The sequence below is a fragment of the Bubalus kerabau genome, chromosome 13 (assembly GCF_029407905.1).
Source record: "Bubalus kerabau isolate K-KA32 ecotype Philippines breed swamp buffalo chromosome 13, PCC_UOA_SB_1v2, whole genome shotgun sequence".
NCBI classification, from domain to species: Eukaryota; Metazoa; Chordata; class Mammalia; order Artiodactyla; family Bovidae; genus Bubalus; species Bubalus kerabau.
The window spans coordinates 35,371,626-35,388,875 of NC_073636.1; the positions used below are offsets into that span (position 1 = coordinate 35,371,626).

General features: G+C 51.9%; 1 protein-coding gene across 3 annotated transcripts in view; it reads right to left on the reverse strand.

Annotated features, from left to right (window-relative positions):
- Nucleotides 1–248: 248 nt before the first annotated feature.
- Nucleotides 249–17,250, reverse strand: part of JCAD (junctional cadherin 5 associated) — a 45,467-nt gene continuing 28,465 nt past the window's right edge. For 2 of the 3 annotated variants that reach the window (XM_055544005.1, XM_055544004.1), the window contains exons 3-4: nucleotides 7,333–10,931; nucleotides 249–1,963 (exon numbers count right to left, since the gene is read on the reverse strand). In XM_055544005.1, coding sequence (XP_055399980.1) covers nucleotides 1,929–1,963; nucleotides 7,333–10,931 — 3,634 coding nt within the window. In that variant the 3' untranslated portion in view covers nucleotides 249–1,928. Of the gene's footprint in view, nucleotides 1,964–6,620; nucleotides 6,953–7,332; nucleotides 10,932–17,250 lie in introns of those variants that run through there. The other variant, XM_055544006.1, reaches the window with a different exon arrangement.

The window sequence follows — 17,250 nt, forward strand, 5'->3', positions numbered from 1 at the left end:
ATATACCCTCTCTCATCTGCACCTAAGAGGGATGTACACCCCATCACGAGGACCCCCAGGTGGCTGCTCCCAGTGGTACCAGATGGCTCCAGTGATTTTCCCGGCAGGGGCCTGGCCCGTCATCCCCACGGGTTGTGAGAAGCAAAGCTTCTAATATCACACGAACTAAAATCTGGAAAGGAGTGACCATGAGAAACAGGGAAGAAGCAAAGCTGCGAAGTGGATTTGAAAAGACTTCTCAGAACTGCTTAGATTCTGTGTTGTTTATTACTGTCCAAATACATGAAGTTCTGATGAAATAAAATCATATGGTACAGATAAAAACAGGCCATGAGAGCCCAGAGTTGTTTTAGGGCCAAATGGCAGACCACTCAACAGTTCACATTTTAGGAATTCAAAATGCTTAGAAATTGATAAGGTGATTTCTGAAAAACAAAGAGAAAGAGAAGGAAAAAAAGACGAAAAGGAGGGAGGGAGGGAGGAGACAGAAACCATTGAGGAAATGTTAGTTCACGAGAAAGCCTGACTTAGAAAGAAGTGACAAACGCATAAAAAAAATGCATAAACTTTGTGCAGATTAATGCAATAGTAAACAGCAGAATACATAGGCCTCATAATACTTCTGTAACGGCGTACATATAATGTCTCTAGCACTTTTGGAAAATATGCAGACGCTAATTAAAGATCATTCTAGATAAAAATACACATTTCTTTAAAGGGACAGTGGGGGTGAGGGGAGGGGGGATCTGGTCTCAGGGCACATCCCTGCAGACGAACAAAGATGAAACTATGGGGTTTTTTGGTAATTCTAGTGAATATGGCAGCAAAAATTTGTTGTAAGGATGTTGGCTGGTTTTAAGAGGGTTATTTTCAAATATAACCTTATAGCTGCATTTGTTAAAAAAAAAAAAAAAAAAAAAAACTTTGTGAAAAGTTAATTTTATTAACCCTGAAAAATGTCTCTATTGACATCTCTTTCTAAGATAAACTAAGAGTAGCAAGAGTTGTGAATGGGTGAGGGGTTTATGCTTTAAAGCAAATGTGAACCCTCTCTGGGTTCCTCTCACACAAAGGGATACAGACTCTTAAATACAATAAACTTCCTTAAAAATCTGCCACCTAACAATTGTTTACATCATAGAAAAATAGCATTTTTTGGTAAAAAGAAATATAGTTACTTTGTTAAAATGGTCTATTTTACCAGCAATTATTTCTCATATAAAGAATTTCTAGACATCCATACAGGAAATAAAAATAGATAATACTGAGTGCAAAGCAGACGATGGCATGTTTGCAAAAGATCAGAGCGTCTCATTGCCGATAAATAACTCTTATCCATCATGGTACAAGGTTTCATCTTTTGGAAACTTACAAGCTACCACTTTCATTTGCTGATGGCAAGTTACTTAATAGGTAAAGTGACTTCAGCAGCAGAAGGCCAAATTGATGAGAAATGGATCATACATACGTGTTCACATTTCCCGGAAACTCAAAGTGCTAAAACACTAGCAATGGGCTACGTCCCCCAAACTCCCGAAGGGGAGCGTGGACAGCAGCCCACAGGGATGCGAAGGGGGATTTATGACATTCTTGGTCCTTTCAAAATCACTCATTAAACCACCCACATTTGAGTTTTCACATATAGCCAGATTAACACCAAACGCTCTATCAGCTGGGCTAAATCCATCATTAAGGAGGGTCCTTGTGACTCTTTTCTAAACATAGGTATTAACCCTTCGTGCTATAAAAACAGATGCTTTCAACAGACTACTGCTTTATTTCCACAGAGTGACTCTGTGGAGTCGATGGGTGTCCTGGCCACGGGGAAGGATGGCCCAGTGAGGTTCCTCTCAGGTGGCGGGGCTGAGGCCAGCTTGGGGGGTCACCCGTCAGCAAAAGACGCGGCCCCACACTCCAGAGGCGTGCCATCACACCCTCTCCACCCTGCTGGGGTCATAGGAATCTGCAAAAAAAAGGAAACAAAGGAAAATGAGTAGTATATTCCACTGGTGTGCTTTCTATTTAATCCTCAGGCCAGAAATAAAAGTGTGGGGAGCAAGGCCCACCGACCGTATTTTTTATCTAGGAGTAAACGGCTACCATCTAAAGGCTGTTTTGAAGGAACGGGTATGACCCATGCCTAATCACAGATGGGAAATGGGGGCAGCTTAGTATTTTGACCGTCCCTTCCTGTTGTTCACAGGGAACATAATTCACTTAGTGCAACTCTTGTAAAGCAGTAGCGACTCTCTCAGCTGACGCTAAGCAGGATATTGTGTGCATGTATGTTAACGGCAACTCTAAGGAAAGCTTGCCGTGGGACCAGTGATGTCCCAGGGTGGGGCTGAAACCCTGAGAACTGGGCCTGGTGATGGCAGGCCTCCTATCTCTGACCCCACAGCCAGCATGCAGGCCCCAGGCTGCAGGCTCACCCACCAGCCTTCCACACACAGCAGTGCGTGTGAGTCTGAGTTGCCATGCTGATCCACTCTACACACACGGGGCCCAAGTGGTCTCGGTTTCCAAAAAGGGACACCATACAATAGAACAATGGTCCTAGATTATCACTTGGGCTGTGGCTGGGCCCCTCGGGCATCACAGATCTCCGGGGTCCAGGCAAACCTGAGGCTCACATGTGTACCTCCCATGGTCAGAATCTCCTCCCATGGCAGGTCAAAGGGCTCCTAAGTTCTTAAGAGCAAACACGTAAGAAGTCTGGAAGGATGGTACAATTCAACAGGTATCAAAACTATCACAGAGCCATCTCTTCCTCAACCCATCTGGACGACAGTGCATTCTGAAGGCCATGCAGAGTCCCACTTCTCTGGCAGCAAGATATCTTGTGTCCTCTGCACATCTTGACAATGGAGGAGGAAATGGCAACCCACTCCAGTATTCTTGCCTGGAGTACCCCCTGGACAGAGGAGCCTGGAGGGTTACCATCCATGGGGTCACAAAGAGTCGGACACGACTGAGGGACTTTGGGCTTCCCTGGTAGCTCAGCTGGTAAAGAATCCACCTGCAATGCAGGAGAACCCGGTTCGATTCCTGGGTCGGGAAGATCCCCTGGAGAAGGGATAGGTTACCCACTCCAGTATTCTTGAGCTTCCTTGGTGGCTCAGATGGTAAAGAATCTGCCTGCAAAGCAGAAGACCTAGCTTAGATTCCTGGGTTGGGACAATCCCCTGGAGGAGGGCATGGCAACCCACTCCAGTATTCTGGCCTGGAGAATGCCCTGGACAGAGGAGCCTGGTGGGTTATAGTCCATGGGGTTGCAAAGAGTCGGACACGACTGAACGACTAACACACCACACACCTTCTTGACTCCTTGGGATGTACGTGAGGAGACACCACAACTGCAACAACTAAGACACAAGCGAAGTTTGTCGCACTTGGGACAGGCTCCACTTTTTGGACGGAGTCTGCTGCTCACCACGTGCCCGTCTCATTGAAAGCAGGCAGAGATCCCATGAACAAGCTGCCTTCTGCGGGTCTACACTTAACACCCACCGTGACAACATGGGTCTTAGTAGCTGAGCCCCTCTCTGAGCTCAGCTGGCCTCATTCAGTGCTGATTCTGGGGGACCCCCATGAGCGAAGATGAGATGGAGGTGGGTGGTCATGAATGGATGAAAGGGCGCGCTGGCGGCAGGGAGAGGCCTCGAGGGGCTGAGCCTCCAGGGACACAGAGCCCGGCCCTCAGCAGCCCACCTGAGGGCAGGTACGTGGAGACTGCCCTATAGGACATGCCTGCAGCCCGACCCCCACTGCTGAAGCTGAGGGCCCAGAGACAGAACCACAGAGAGAAATCAGTATGACCAAGGACTCCTTCTTTAGACCATGGAGGGTTGGGTTCAATAAAAATACAATGTGAGCCGCAGTATGGTAAGTTTTTAGTAGCCATGTTAGGGCAAACAAAAGGAAGCAGGTGAAAATAGTTTCAATGGTGCATTTCATGTCACCAAATATATCCAAAATGTTATCAACAGGTAACCAAAAAAAATTATTGGGACATCTTAGTTTTGTTTTTTTTTTTGGTGATGTCTTTGAACTCTGGCATGCGTATCACACATTTACAGCCCATCTCAATTGGGACGAGCCATGTTTCAAGTGCTCAGGAGCTACATGTGACCAGGGGCCACCACACTGGCCGGCAGAGGCGCCAGTGTACAGGGAAGTCATGCCCCTCCTGGTTCCTGTGGGCACTGTGTTGGGGGAAGACAGATCACTAAGGCCCACCCTGGTGGGTATTTCACGTATGAACACCCTTGAAGGCTACCGCCTGTGAGGATGTGCTGACGCCCAGCCTTCTAATGGCATCATGTGGCTCCCCTCAAGCTTGCCCCGGTTATCCTCACCCCAGGCCCGAACAGGACAGGCTGTCCCCACTCTCCTCCTGAACGTGTACCAGGAGAGCGGCCAGCGGAGGTGGACGGGACCAGACCAGCAGGCTCAGACATTGAAGCGCCTGGATTAGGCTTCTGACATAATCCATCCAGTGGAGATGGGAATGCTGTGACCTGAATTAGTTTTGAGCTGCTGATTTCTTAGCCAGAGCTCCCCTGACCGAAAACCACTAAAACAATGTTAGCTGAAATGACTGTCTTTAAGCTGAAGGCAAGTCTTTATGATATGATGGGTACATAACACAGATAATAAAGTTCTAGAAGGATGTGTGTGTGGGGGGGTGCGGTTTACAGATATATGAGGTACGATATTGTTTGAAAATTCCAGAACAAAATTTGAATTTAAGTGGGTTGTGAGTCTGGAGCAGTGAAGCGGGTCCCACACCCTGAGGTGACAGAGGCAGGGGTTGGGCGAGGATGGAGATGATGACTTGTGTGTTTAAAATGATAAAAATACATCAAAAGGAGAGTCCAAAAGCTTATGAGCAACAAGGCTTTCCTACCTCGATTAAGGCCTCTCAGAAGGACTGGCTTTGCACAGTGAGACCTGGTGACCAGCACGTGGAAGGCTGAAGGGCGTACATGAGCGGCTGCACACGTGAGCAATTGCCCTCATGGGTCTCGCTATGTGGCCACTTCAGGAAGCCGTCACCACAAGGAGCTCTCTGCCTTGAGATTTTTGGTCATCTTATTGTGTATTAAATAGCAAATGCACCAAACAGAATGGCAAAAAAGTAATTAAAAGTTTCTAATGGTTGGAAACTACAGCTACAAGATAGATAGTAAAGTCACAGGTGAGGGTGTCTGAATGGCTGGTTAAAATGGAAACTGACATTATCTGGGGGATTTCAGACACCCTTTTGACCCCATTCACATGCCGGATGCTCAGGCTGAGAATTGAGGGAGAGCTGAATGGAACTAGGAATTTTATAACACATTCCCCAAAATACGTGGCCATGGACGGAGGCATAGAAATCTTTACAAATATGTTTTTCTTATAACAGGATGTATCTTCCTTTAAAATTCTTCTAATTCTCAGGAGGACTAACACTCTCAGCCTGATTTACTTTACAGATAAGAAACTCAATATAAAAGCTTGCGGCACAGGGGACATATGTACATCTATGGCTGATTCACGTTGATAGTCTGACAGAAAACAACACAATTCTGTAAAGTAATTATCCTTCAATTAAAAGAAAAAGCCTATGATGGCTTTCGAACCAGCATTCGAAAGCCTATGATGGCTCTCGAATAGCCAGGGGGTCTATTTTTGGTGGGGGTCGGGGGAGGTCTCCTGCTGCCGCCTCACAACGGCTCACAGATGGGCCATGGAGCTCTTTCCACGAACGGCCGAGGCTCCACACCCCTGCTGTTCTCTCCCACAGCAAAGACCAACGTGGTCACTCAGATGACCCAGGAGGGCCCTGACAGATGGCTTCCGTTGATCCTGGATTCTGTGAGAGGGTGGGAGCATTAAGGATCCCTCTGCATTTGGGAGAAAACTGAAAAAATGTGAAGATTTTTTTTTTTAATTGAACAAAAATTTCGGGATTCTTCCAGCTGAAACAAGTGATCTTTTCCATCTCCTTATAAACCTGATTTCAAAACAGAAAGCAGAGCGGCAGGGGTAGGGAGGACCAACCCGGTTGGGGCAGCTAGGCAGATGGAAGGGCCTGGCTGCCAGGACGGGCTGGGGTAGGGGCAGCGCCAGACCACTGAGGACAGGGCACCCTTGCCCCTCCCGGAAAAAAGGCCCCTTCCAGTCGGTAGTTCAAGATGGACGCCTCCCCTCCTTGAACCACGTCTAGGGAACATAACTGGTAATATTGTTGATAACCCCCAGGCCTGGACCAGAAATTCCCAGGGCTCTCTCACCTGCTCTTGTCAGAGCTGGGAGAGAGAACTGGTGTTTGGGGGCACCATGTCCCTGCTGTGAGAACCTGCCCCGTGGTCTATACAATGAAGACTGGAGAGACCCGGGAAGATGAGAACACATGGGGCTTCAGGTCTGAGGGAGGCTGTTGCCAGAACCGGCTCCCCTGGGCCAAGTGATCAGAGCTGAGGAGCTGGAAGAAACAGGGTGGGCCCGTGAGTTTCGAGGGGCATGCGGGCTGGTGCTGAGAAAGTGCAAACTGCTAATTCTGTCTAAACCTCTCAAGTCTTTCATGAATGGTATGGTGGCGAAGACAGATAACAATGGAGGACAAAGGATTCGCTAAGAATCCCAGGGCAGGAAGTTTATTGAATCACTTGGGTATGTCTTTTCTCATTAGGCTAACCAAGCAATGCAGGTTATCCGCTTCTTGCTTCATTCGCTTCAGTCGTGTCCGACTCTGCAACCCCATGGACTGTAACCTCCAGGCTCCTCTGTCCATGCGATTCTCCAGGCAAGAATACTGGTGTGGGTTATCATGTCCTCCTCCAGAGGATCTTCCTGACTCAGGGATCAAACTCACACCTCTCGTGTCTCCTGCATTTGCAGGCGGGTTCTTTACCACTAGAGCCACCAGGGAAGTCCGAGGGTTATCTGGGGCAATGTCTATTATCTGGGGAGAGAACAGAATACAAACGCCCTAGTCTCCTAGGAGACTGATCAAGGTGCCTACACCCTGGCTGGCATAGCTTACTGATGTACCTCTTCAGAGTTAAGGGTCCCATGGGTGTTTATATAGGTAATTTTATCTAGTCACTTACATAGACAATATCTATGAAGACTGGATCATTTAAAATACACTGCAAGGTCTTACTATTAAGAGAAGCTTCTGGATAATTCTTGGGTAGAATAAAGACTCTTTGAGCACCATAATTCAGAGTCGATCTGATCTTTTCTGAATCTGCAGGTTTCATCATCTACCCACTAGGCATTTAGATGCTCTCAGGACGTCAAATGCAACCTGAACACCCGCCCCTCTGCCTGACTCCTCACCTGGGCACCAGAAGTCCCGGCCGCCGTTCTCCCTTCGTGCTGCTGGATGCCCATCTGCTTCCAGCGACAGAGCACCTTGAGGGTCGGAGAGCTTGTGCCCGGCACCAGGAGCCACCAGGCCTCCCGGCCACGCCCCGGGGCCCCTCTCGGCCTTGGGCTCCTCCGCGGAGTCCGCGCCCCGGGAAGTCAGGAGCCTCATCCGAGACACAGAGCTCACCTCCTTCATCCTCGTCAGGCGGTCGGGGTCCGCCTTCCTGGGCGGGGAGATCAGCTTCTCCTGTAAACTTTCGATCACTCTGGAAGTGTTTCGGAGCTTCTTTTCTGAAAATGCCAAGTTTGGGGTCCTTTCTATAAAGTGGAACAAGGTGGACCTGAAGGGTGGCTTTGTCTCCACGTCCTTGGGAAGGAAAGGCTGGGACTCCAGGGGGCTTGGCGGAGTTTCGGGGGCCTTGGTGGGGATGGCCCCATCCACACCTTCGGGCTCAGAGGCCCTGGGAGCCTGCCGGGTGCTGTCCCTCTCGCCTACGAACAGAGGGCTCTTGGTCCAGCCGCACTTCCTCCTGCCATAGAAGGCATCGGCGGGTGCGGTGGACTCATTGGGCTGGGCCAAGCTGGCCGCTGCCTCCTGTCTGGGGGACTCGGGCCTGAGGGCACTTCCATCTGGCTCGGGGTGCCGTCTCTGCCCTGCCCTCTGGGCACCTGGCATCAGGGACTCCACAGCCACCTCGATGCCCAGGATCCTGGCGGCCCTGGCTTCGAGGGACTCATTTGGGGGGATTTCCATTGCATTGGCATCACCCGGAGACCCCGCTAGCTGGCTGGTACTGTGCTCCTGCACCAGCGACAGCCCCACAGACCTCAAGTCTGGTGCAGACAGGCCTCGGGATTTGCCGGCAAGAGAGAGGGGCGCCCTTGTGCTCCCTTGCTCTCCACCGCCCGCCCTCGGAGGGCCGGCTGCACTCAGTTCCACAGCTCCGCGACTGCCAGGGAGCTCCTGGCTGGGCAGGGGCTCCCTCCGTTCTGCTGGATCGGGTGGGGGCTCAGGTTTTGCATCATTCAACCCAGAAGATATTGCTTGTTTCACAGGCCTTGGGCTGACTGCCAGCTGGGCCACCCTGTCCTCAACCTCTCGGTCCCCGTCTTCAGCAATCCAGCTCCTGGGGGGCGACAACCACACAGAACCTCTGCCTTCTGCCTGCCAGGGCCTGGGGGACCGAGGCCTCCCCTCCTCACTCCAGCTCTCGGACTTGCTCTTGACTCTGCCCGGCCTGGTCCTGGGGTCCTCGGGCACTATGTCCTTCAGGGGGCCCGGCGGCTGGGGTGCCGGGCGGGCACAGCTCCCCCAGGGCAGCTCTGTGTCACTGTCCTCGCTGCCACTACCATCACTGCTGCTGCCACTGCTTCCTTCCTCCTCCTGAAGCTCCTTGTTGAAACTCTCTAACTGGCTGATCAAGTCCCAGGGGCGGCGGCTCACCGGCTTCAGGAGGAACTGCCCGAACAGCTGTCTGCTGTTGCAGGGGCCTGTGGTCTCCCCCTTGATCACCTCGCCCCTGGATATGGGGCTGGCTCGGCGGTCAGGACCATCAGAGCCCTGCTGACCCAGGCTGGCCCTTGGCGCGGGGCCCTGGTTCTGGGGCCAGGAAGACCCGGAGAAGGCGCTGTTGCTGGATGGGCTGAGGGACCCTTGACTTTTCGGGGAATGAGCCCCGGGCCTCTGGTTCGGGTCACTGGACGCCAACGCCATGTGCATCTGAACCTCGAAGGGTGCGGGGTCTAAACACCTGGGAGGCAGCATGGGGTCGGGGGAGCCCCCTGGCCTCTCCCCTGGGAGGGGCTGAAGGCTCTGAGGTTCGTGAGTGAAGCTGGTTTGTGTTTGCTGGTCTCGGAAGTGGTGCCCAGGCCACGGACCAGGCCATGCGAGCGCACGGTGCTTTGCGGGGTTGGGGAATCTGAGGTCGTCTGCTTGCCGGCCCCGTTCCGGGCCCCCTGGGTCTGGTCTTGGCAGCTCTGTCCTCGTAGCCATGCTGCCTGTGAGCGCCTGGAGCTCCAGGTCGGTGGAGGACAAGCTGAGCACACTCTGCTCCTGTAACGCTGCGCTCTGCTTCAGGTCATTGTTGTTCGTGTCCGTACCTGGCAGCTGGGACTCCGATTTCACCGGGATGGAAACTAAACAAAAGATGGTCTCGCTCGTTTTTTTCTTTGAGCTTCTCTTGGGCTGCAACCCTGTCTCGAACTTTCTGAGCTGGGTCTGCGTCTTGCAGGAACTCTCGCCCTGGGGGCTCGGGGAGGACACCAGGCTTTCTGGATATTCCTGTGGGCTGCCGCTCATGTCAGGCTGCTTTCTCGGTGTGACAATGCAGGGGTCTCTTTGGTCAGGAGAGCTGCCGTTTTCTCCATTCCTGGGGGGCTGGCCCCACAGCCACGGGGGGCTGGGATCAGCAGGGGCAGGACCCCTCTCCTTCCCTGATGGGCCCCACACGGCCCCCTCCTGCTGCAGGCTTCTTGGGTCAGGGGCAGGAACCGCACCATCCAGCTTCACATCTTCCCAGAATCCATGGGGTCGGGGTAGTTTAATGTGTCTTATCCGTGGGTCGTCGAAGGGAATTATCAGGATGGAGCCGTCGTAAGCCGTGGTGTGGTGGGGCTGTGGGGGGACACTAACAGGAGAGCATGGGCTTGCCCCCCACTCACTCCCAGCTCCCCGGGAGCCAGAATGAGGCTGACCGCCAGCAGCAGGCCTCTCCATTGGATGCTGTGGTACACGGTGGCCTCTGCCCTCGGGCCTGGGCACCGCCTCCTCGGGGCAGGGGTGTGCGGCGGGCTGCGGTGGTGACTTGTACGAGGGTGGGGGCACGTACACTGGGGGCTCCAGGCCGGGGTCAGGCCCGTAGAGGTCCTGCCTGGCACTGTTCGTCCTGGCTGAGTGGGCAGCACCCGGGTCCAGCTGCCGGCTATCTGTGTAGCTGCCATTTTCTGCTCCGGCCCTGGAGTGTGGCTGGGAGCCATAAGACGGGGGCTTGAGGGGTCTCCCAAACCTGGGCTGGGGCAAGGGGGCCGAGGTGCCAGCCTTCTTGGGGTTCCTGGTGGATTCCAAATTGGAAGCACAATTTGGAGGCTGAAGTGGCACTTTAGGGACACCTGGTAAATGGCCATCGCTCAAAGGGATGGGGACCTCCACGCAACTCAGGCTCTCAGGGGAAAGGACTCGAGGCAGTGATTGGGACTTCCCTTTGCTCTGGGAGGTCAGCCCGTGCTCCCCAAGCATGAACGGGTACAGGTCCTGAAACAACTTCTCGCCAACACCGTCTGACATCTGCCTGCCTAGTCTCAGGGGCTGGTTCCAGCTTCTAACGCTGACGTCCTGCCATCTGGCGGGACCCGCCATTCCCAGCTCGTCTTCCCAAACAGCCTTCTTCATCACGTGCTCAGACCTTCCTCCAACTTCCCAGGGACCCTCCCTCGGATGCGCGGGCAGGCTGGGGACTGGGCCTCGGCCCCCTGGGTCCTCCCGGGCCTCCTGCTCTCTTCTCCTCCAGTAGGCGTGGCTGCGGCCAGTCAGGGGCTGCGAGGACCACGCGAGCACCGGCTGATGGTAGAACCTGCGAGACAGAGGGCCACAGGTTACACCTGGAGGAAGCCCACGGGAGCAGCGCGCACCTCTCTGCCTATGGGACGGTGTTCTGAGTCAAACTTAGGTCAGAATCTTTGAAAGACATATTTCTAGCCACAGTACTCATTCACTTGAAAGAAACCATGGCCCAGGAATTACAGCTGGAAGGCAGCCACATGTTTTGCCATCACGGACTTACGAGTGGCAGCAACATGCTGCCCACAAGAGCATTAGGACTAGACTTGTACCTGAGTGGCACCTGAAATGCCCAAGAGACATGGGTGAGCCCAGAGCAGGGCTTCACAAGTGTGATCCTGGGCCTCTGGGGTCCACCACCCCCAGCTCAGAACAGAAGACCTTGCTTTCTGGGAGCAAGTCCGGGTACCTGCTTCCAGCAGGTGCAGGAATCCCACCCCTGATGCTGACTCTGAGGCCTGGGGGGACTCTGTAAAGGGCGCTCCTAACAGGTCCCGGGTGCTGTGGCTGCTGCTGATCCCAGCGACCCCTGAGGACATCACGGCCAGCAGGCATCAAGCACGACTGCGCAGCCATCCGGGGACCCCGCCCCTCCCGATGCCTAGGCAGTATCTTGGCTCTGACCTGTCAGTCTCAGGAGCAGGTGGAGAGCCAGGTGGGCCCCCAGCGCTTCCCAGCGTGTGACTGGGACGGCCCCTTGGCTCTAGCAGAGCAGAGTTCCCACACCTCTGTGATGGTGGGAGCCACCCAGGGGGCTCGTTAACTACACACATTACCAAGTCCCTGCCCCCAAAGTTCTGATTCAGTAGGTCTGGGTTAGGGTCTGGGTGTTTCCCTGGTGGCTCAGATGGTAAAGAATCCTCCTGCCACGCAGGAGATCCAGGTTTGATCGCTGGTTCGGGAAGGTCCCCTAGAGGAGAAATGGCAACCCACTCCAGCATTCTTGCCTGGAGAATCCCAAGGACAGTAAAGCCTGGTGGGCTACAGTTTATGGGGTCGCAAAGAGTTGGACATGACTGAGAGACTAACACGTCTATTTTAAGCAAGCTGTCAGGGGAATCTTTTCTTTAGGGCGATGGGGGAAACACCGCTTGGACTGACTTTTGAGACTGACAGAGGAAGCAGGGTCTCACTCGAGGGCAGAGCTCTCTGCCAGGCAAGGAAGGGCAGCACCGGCAACACCCGAGGATTGCCGACCTCAGGCTGCCGCCCGCTGCCTGACTGTGCATTGAGATTTCCTTGTGAGCCATTAAATAATACTACGACCCAGGTCCCTCCCACCCCAGATGGGGGATTTAATCTGTCTAGCCAGGAGCCTGGTACCTCCTTGAATGACTCTAACACACACCCTGAGTTGAGAATCACCCTTGTAATGGAGCCGAAGAAACAGCCTGAAGAACCCTGGCACACTGTACAGAAATGTTAAGCTACTGACCACAGGGAGCAGAGACTAGGGCTGTAACCCAGAAAACCCACTGGGCAGAGGGAAGCCTGGGGCACTCCATGAGCTTGATTGGCCATGGGCTAATCCAGAAAGGGTTCAACTTTTCTTGAAACCAGAAAAGGTTTCAAGCAGCTAACAGTGCTACTTGCTTTTCACATTATAGAAGAAATATGCATTCTGTCATTTTCTGCCACCTATCAACGCATAAAGCAATTATCCTTCCGTTAAAAATAAGTAAATAAATAAAAATAAAAGTAATATGTAATTTATTGCTGAAGATTTAGAAAAATACAGGAAAGAGTAGAAATCAAAAGTCACTGGCAGTCCTTCTACCCAGAGGTAGTCACTGTGATTTACAGCTTCTAGTGTTTGTGTGACGACGTGGGCTTTTCAAACAGCCTTAGTGTCACTCTACTAGGATCTGGCTTTACGTGAATGTTTCCCAACAATTGTGTCACAAACGCCAGCTGACGCTCACACAGCGGTGACAGCCCTCCAGATCCTCACTAAGTGCCCTCCTAACTCCTCTAAGCTCCGCCAGCACCCCTCTGAGGTAGGAGCAAATAGGTGCAGAGAGGTTCAATGACTCTCTCAAGTCACACAGCTTGTAAGTGGTGGGAGAAGAGTTCAAACCCAATGAAGGTGACCATAAAGCCCATCAGCCACCGCGTTCTACTTCTACCAGCATAATGACAGATTCCTCAGCTGCACAGTTTTAGTGGGAGAACAGTCTCTCATGAGTCATGCTTTATTTAACCGTCACCCTGCTGTTGGACATTCGTGCTCTTGTTGTTCAGTTGCTAAGTTGTGTCCGACTCTTTTGCAACCCTAAGGACAGTAGCCCACCAGGCTCCTCTGTCCATGGGACTTCCCAGGCAGGAATACTAGTGTGGGTTGCCGTTTCCTTCTCCTTGGAATCTTCCTGGACCAGAGTTCAAACCCACGCCTCCTGCATTGGCAGGTGGATTTTTTTTTTTTACCACTGAGCCACCAGGAAGACGTGGATATCTGTGTCGCTTAGTTCTAAAACACTTAGGAGAAATGCTATTCGCCATCACTAATCGTGTCTCAGCCTCTGGAGAATCAATCCTGAGAGAAGGCATCAGCAGGTCAGGGGATCAGGTTCTCCCTGCTGTACGATCTGCCCGCAGGTTGGAGCACAGCTGGTCCTGCTGGACTGTGCCCGCATCTGATCATCAGGGCTCATTTGTTTCTGCACTAGAGAAATGAAAGTAATCTTTCATTGGTCTCCATTTGCATTTCTGTGATTACTAGTGAGGATTACTGTTTTATGCGTTTAGGTGCCATTAGACCACATTTTGTGGTTTGGAATGATTTCTATGCCACAGTCCACTTTCCAGTTGACAGGATGGTACAGAAAGCAGGAAGGATGCCTACCCCCTGCAGCCACAGCAGGTGACGGCCTGGGGACAAGGCACTGTGGGCTATGGCTGAAGGTGGGACCCCCACCCCCACTCCTGCAACACACAGGCAGAAAGAAGGGCTGTTCTACAGGAGCTAGATGGTAAATAAATGGTAAAAAGCTATCATTATTAATGACAGTATTAAAATACTGTCATTATTATTTTGGAATTCACTTCTTTGCCTTAAAAAGTGAAGGCAGCTTCTCGCATCCTGCATCCCGCCCCCTGCCCCCCAATAACTTCAGCAGCCACTTAGTAAAGCTGAGTCATGGATTGAAAAAGCAGAAAATGCCTGAAATGGATTGGAGGTAAAGCGTTTGCCAGAACCACCTAACTGCTTCTGCATTTACTGCACACACACAGCGCAAGCTGTCTTAACCCTGCCCACAGCTGAAGGTCAAGTTCTTTGTTGCCTTTGTCGTCATCACAGGGTGTTTGGGGGCATTTAGGTTTTGAAGACTGACAGAGCCTTCCTCGGGTCGGGTTCTATGAGGACTGGTCCCTGTGAAAGCCGCCTCACTGGCCTCCACGTGCATCGCCCCCACCCTCACCCTCAGCTGAGCCAGCACAGGGCATCCAGAGCTCAGAAGCTAACATTCCTGTCCTTAAGGACACCCTCTGGCTGCCTATCCCGAGTCTGATACTGACCGTGAACCATGGTGCACCTACTGGCTTCAGGGTCTTAGACTCTGTGCCAAGCCCAAGGGCAAGACTCAAAAGTGCAGCTTCATAAGATGCTACAATCATTGCAAACCTAATTAAGGGAGTAAAACAAACCATCCAGAGTGTGTGGTCGATGCCTAGTGTGGGAATCTCCTTTCTCGCCTGGTCTATAGCTGACGGTGAGCGGGCTTCACCCTCCACACCAACTGACTGGCTCCTTTCAGACCCCTGAACGTCTGCGGCCCCTGGCTTCACAGAAGAGACCTTCAGATCAGATCAGATCAGTCGCTCAGTCATGTCCGACTCTTTGCGACCCCATGAATCGCAGCATGCCAGGCCTCCCTGTCCATCACCAATCCCCGGAGTTCACTGAGACTCACGTCCATCGAGTCAGTGATACCATCCAGCCATCTCATCCTCTGTCGTCCCCTTCTCCTCCTGCCCCCAATCCCTCCCAGCATCAGAGTCTTTTCCAATGAGTCAACTCTTCGCATGAGGTGGCCAAAGTACTGGAGTTTCAGCTTTAGCATCATTCCTTCCAAAGAAATCCAAGGGCTTACTGTCTGGCTTTTGCTCACTTGCTCAACAGACATTCCGGTTTCCCTGTAAATGCGTGATCTGTTAAATACCAAGAGGGGCTGAAATCCCAAGGTGCGGTCTTCCCACGTTTGGGCCATGAACACAACTGGAGACTAACAAAGGACGACAGAAACAGGACAAGCACGTAAACAGGCTGCAGCCACCTGCACCAGGAAGGGGGCCAGTTTCCTTCCTGCTGAAAATTGTGACATCACCTTAACTTCATCCAAGCTGCCATGTGTAATTAATCAAGATGGCCAAGCATTCTGGGCTAAACTTTTTTTTTCCATTTGCACCATACACCAAAATCCCAGTTTAAGGAAAACACAGGGCCACTTGGAGAACTTTAAATAACCTATTTTAACAAGTATATATGACATAGAAAACTATAAAGCGATTAGTTCACTAACATCTAGTGTGCACCTAGTTTGTTAGTCATTCAGTCATGTCCGACTCTTTTCCGACCCTGTGAACTGTAGCCTGCCAGGTTCCTCTGTCCATGGGATTCTCCACACAAGAATACTGGAGCGGGTTGCTATGCCCTCCTCCAGGGGATCTTCTCCACGCAAGGATTGAACCTGGGTCTTCTGCATTGCAGGCAGATTCTTTACAGTCTGAGCCACCAGGGAAGCCCCAAATTTACATTCACAAAACGTTAACAATGGGGCAATCCACAAAAACATGCTGAACACATTCAAACAGGATGGGGAAAAGATAAGGAAGCCAAGTCGAATGTGTGAGCCCAAATAAATAGTGTCAGCAAGGTCAGGGAGACAAGCAGGGTCTTTGTGCAGAATTCCTGGGAGAAGAGGTCCGAGAGAAGACAGAAGCCACACTTGCGAGCAGCTCCCTGATCTATCAGCAGTGTCACGCTGATGACAAAACCACTGATACAGGGTGTTTAGAAAACCTTTGGAACAGGAACATGCGGCAAACAACATGTCTACTGGAAAAAAGGCAAATCTACTTGCTGAAGGTATAAAAGCTGGTGATGAAAAACATGAGACCTGTCTGTTCACATGACATTTGCCATGGCAACAGAAAATCCCACCATCCTTTTAGAAAGGAAAAGCCTACTTAGAAGGGCAGCAACGCCATGACTTTTAAACACGGTTCCACCCGTGGCAGGACTATCCCTTCCATGGTCCCTAGACCACGGAATTGACACAGCACAGGCAGTGTCACCCGGGCATGACACAGCCCAGCTGGGTGCCCGCTACCCCATGGGTCAGGGGAGACGCCCTCCTTCCTCCACCAACAAAATCCTGAAGTGGGTCCCCAGGGGGCCTCTGGAGTCTCGTCTTCCCTGTAAAGATCAGGGTGGAGGGAGAAGGCCCCACTGAAGAGGTTTCCGGTCCAGTGACTTCTTCCCATCAGCAGGCCCGCCAATCCAGCAGCTGCCAGCACCACCCATCATCACCTTGAAACCGGGGCCATGTCCTTCAGAAGCCACACCCTCCTCCAGGTGGGTGGAGTCTGAGCATAAATGTAGCGTGTCTCACTTAAAGAAACCCCCACCCCTTAAAGGAGAAGCTCTCTACTTCTGGATTGGCAGGGGCACTAGGGCATCTCTTTTGAGTGACTCGGAGTTATCAGTCCAGTGTTAGGTGTTTCTGGGGTGGGGTCAGCCATCTCATGCTACAGAACTTGCTCTTAATGCTCTCTGGCCTGGAAGCCTGAAACTTTACTTTTCAGCCAATTGTGGTATATTCAACATATTACAACTGGGTGAATGGCCCTCTGACTCAGAGTAATAGACTAATTTTGGAAAAGGGAGCTATAAGGTCAAGAGGAGATCATGACACAGGTTAAGAGGATAGCACAAATTAAAATCCATCAGAAAGGATAAAGCTGGTCTGAGAACATATTGCACGAAGATCACTATGCAGCCAAGTTCAATTTGAACAAGAATTGCTAGTTGCCCTGGCATAGATATAACTAGAAGACACACAGCTGCTGGGCCACATGACTAGCAAACCGTTAGGCCTGCTTTTCACAATCCTGATGAAGTGAAAAGTGAAAGTGAAAGTCGCTCAGTCCTGTCTGACTCTTTGCCACTCCATGGACTGTAGCCCACCAGGCTCCTCTGTCCATGGAATTCTCCAGGCCAGAATACTGGGGTGGGTAGCCGTTCCCTTCTCCAGGGGATCTCCCCAACCCAGGGATCAAACCCAGGTCTCCTGCATTGCAGGCGGATTCTTACCATCTGAGCCATGAGGGAA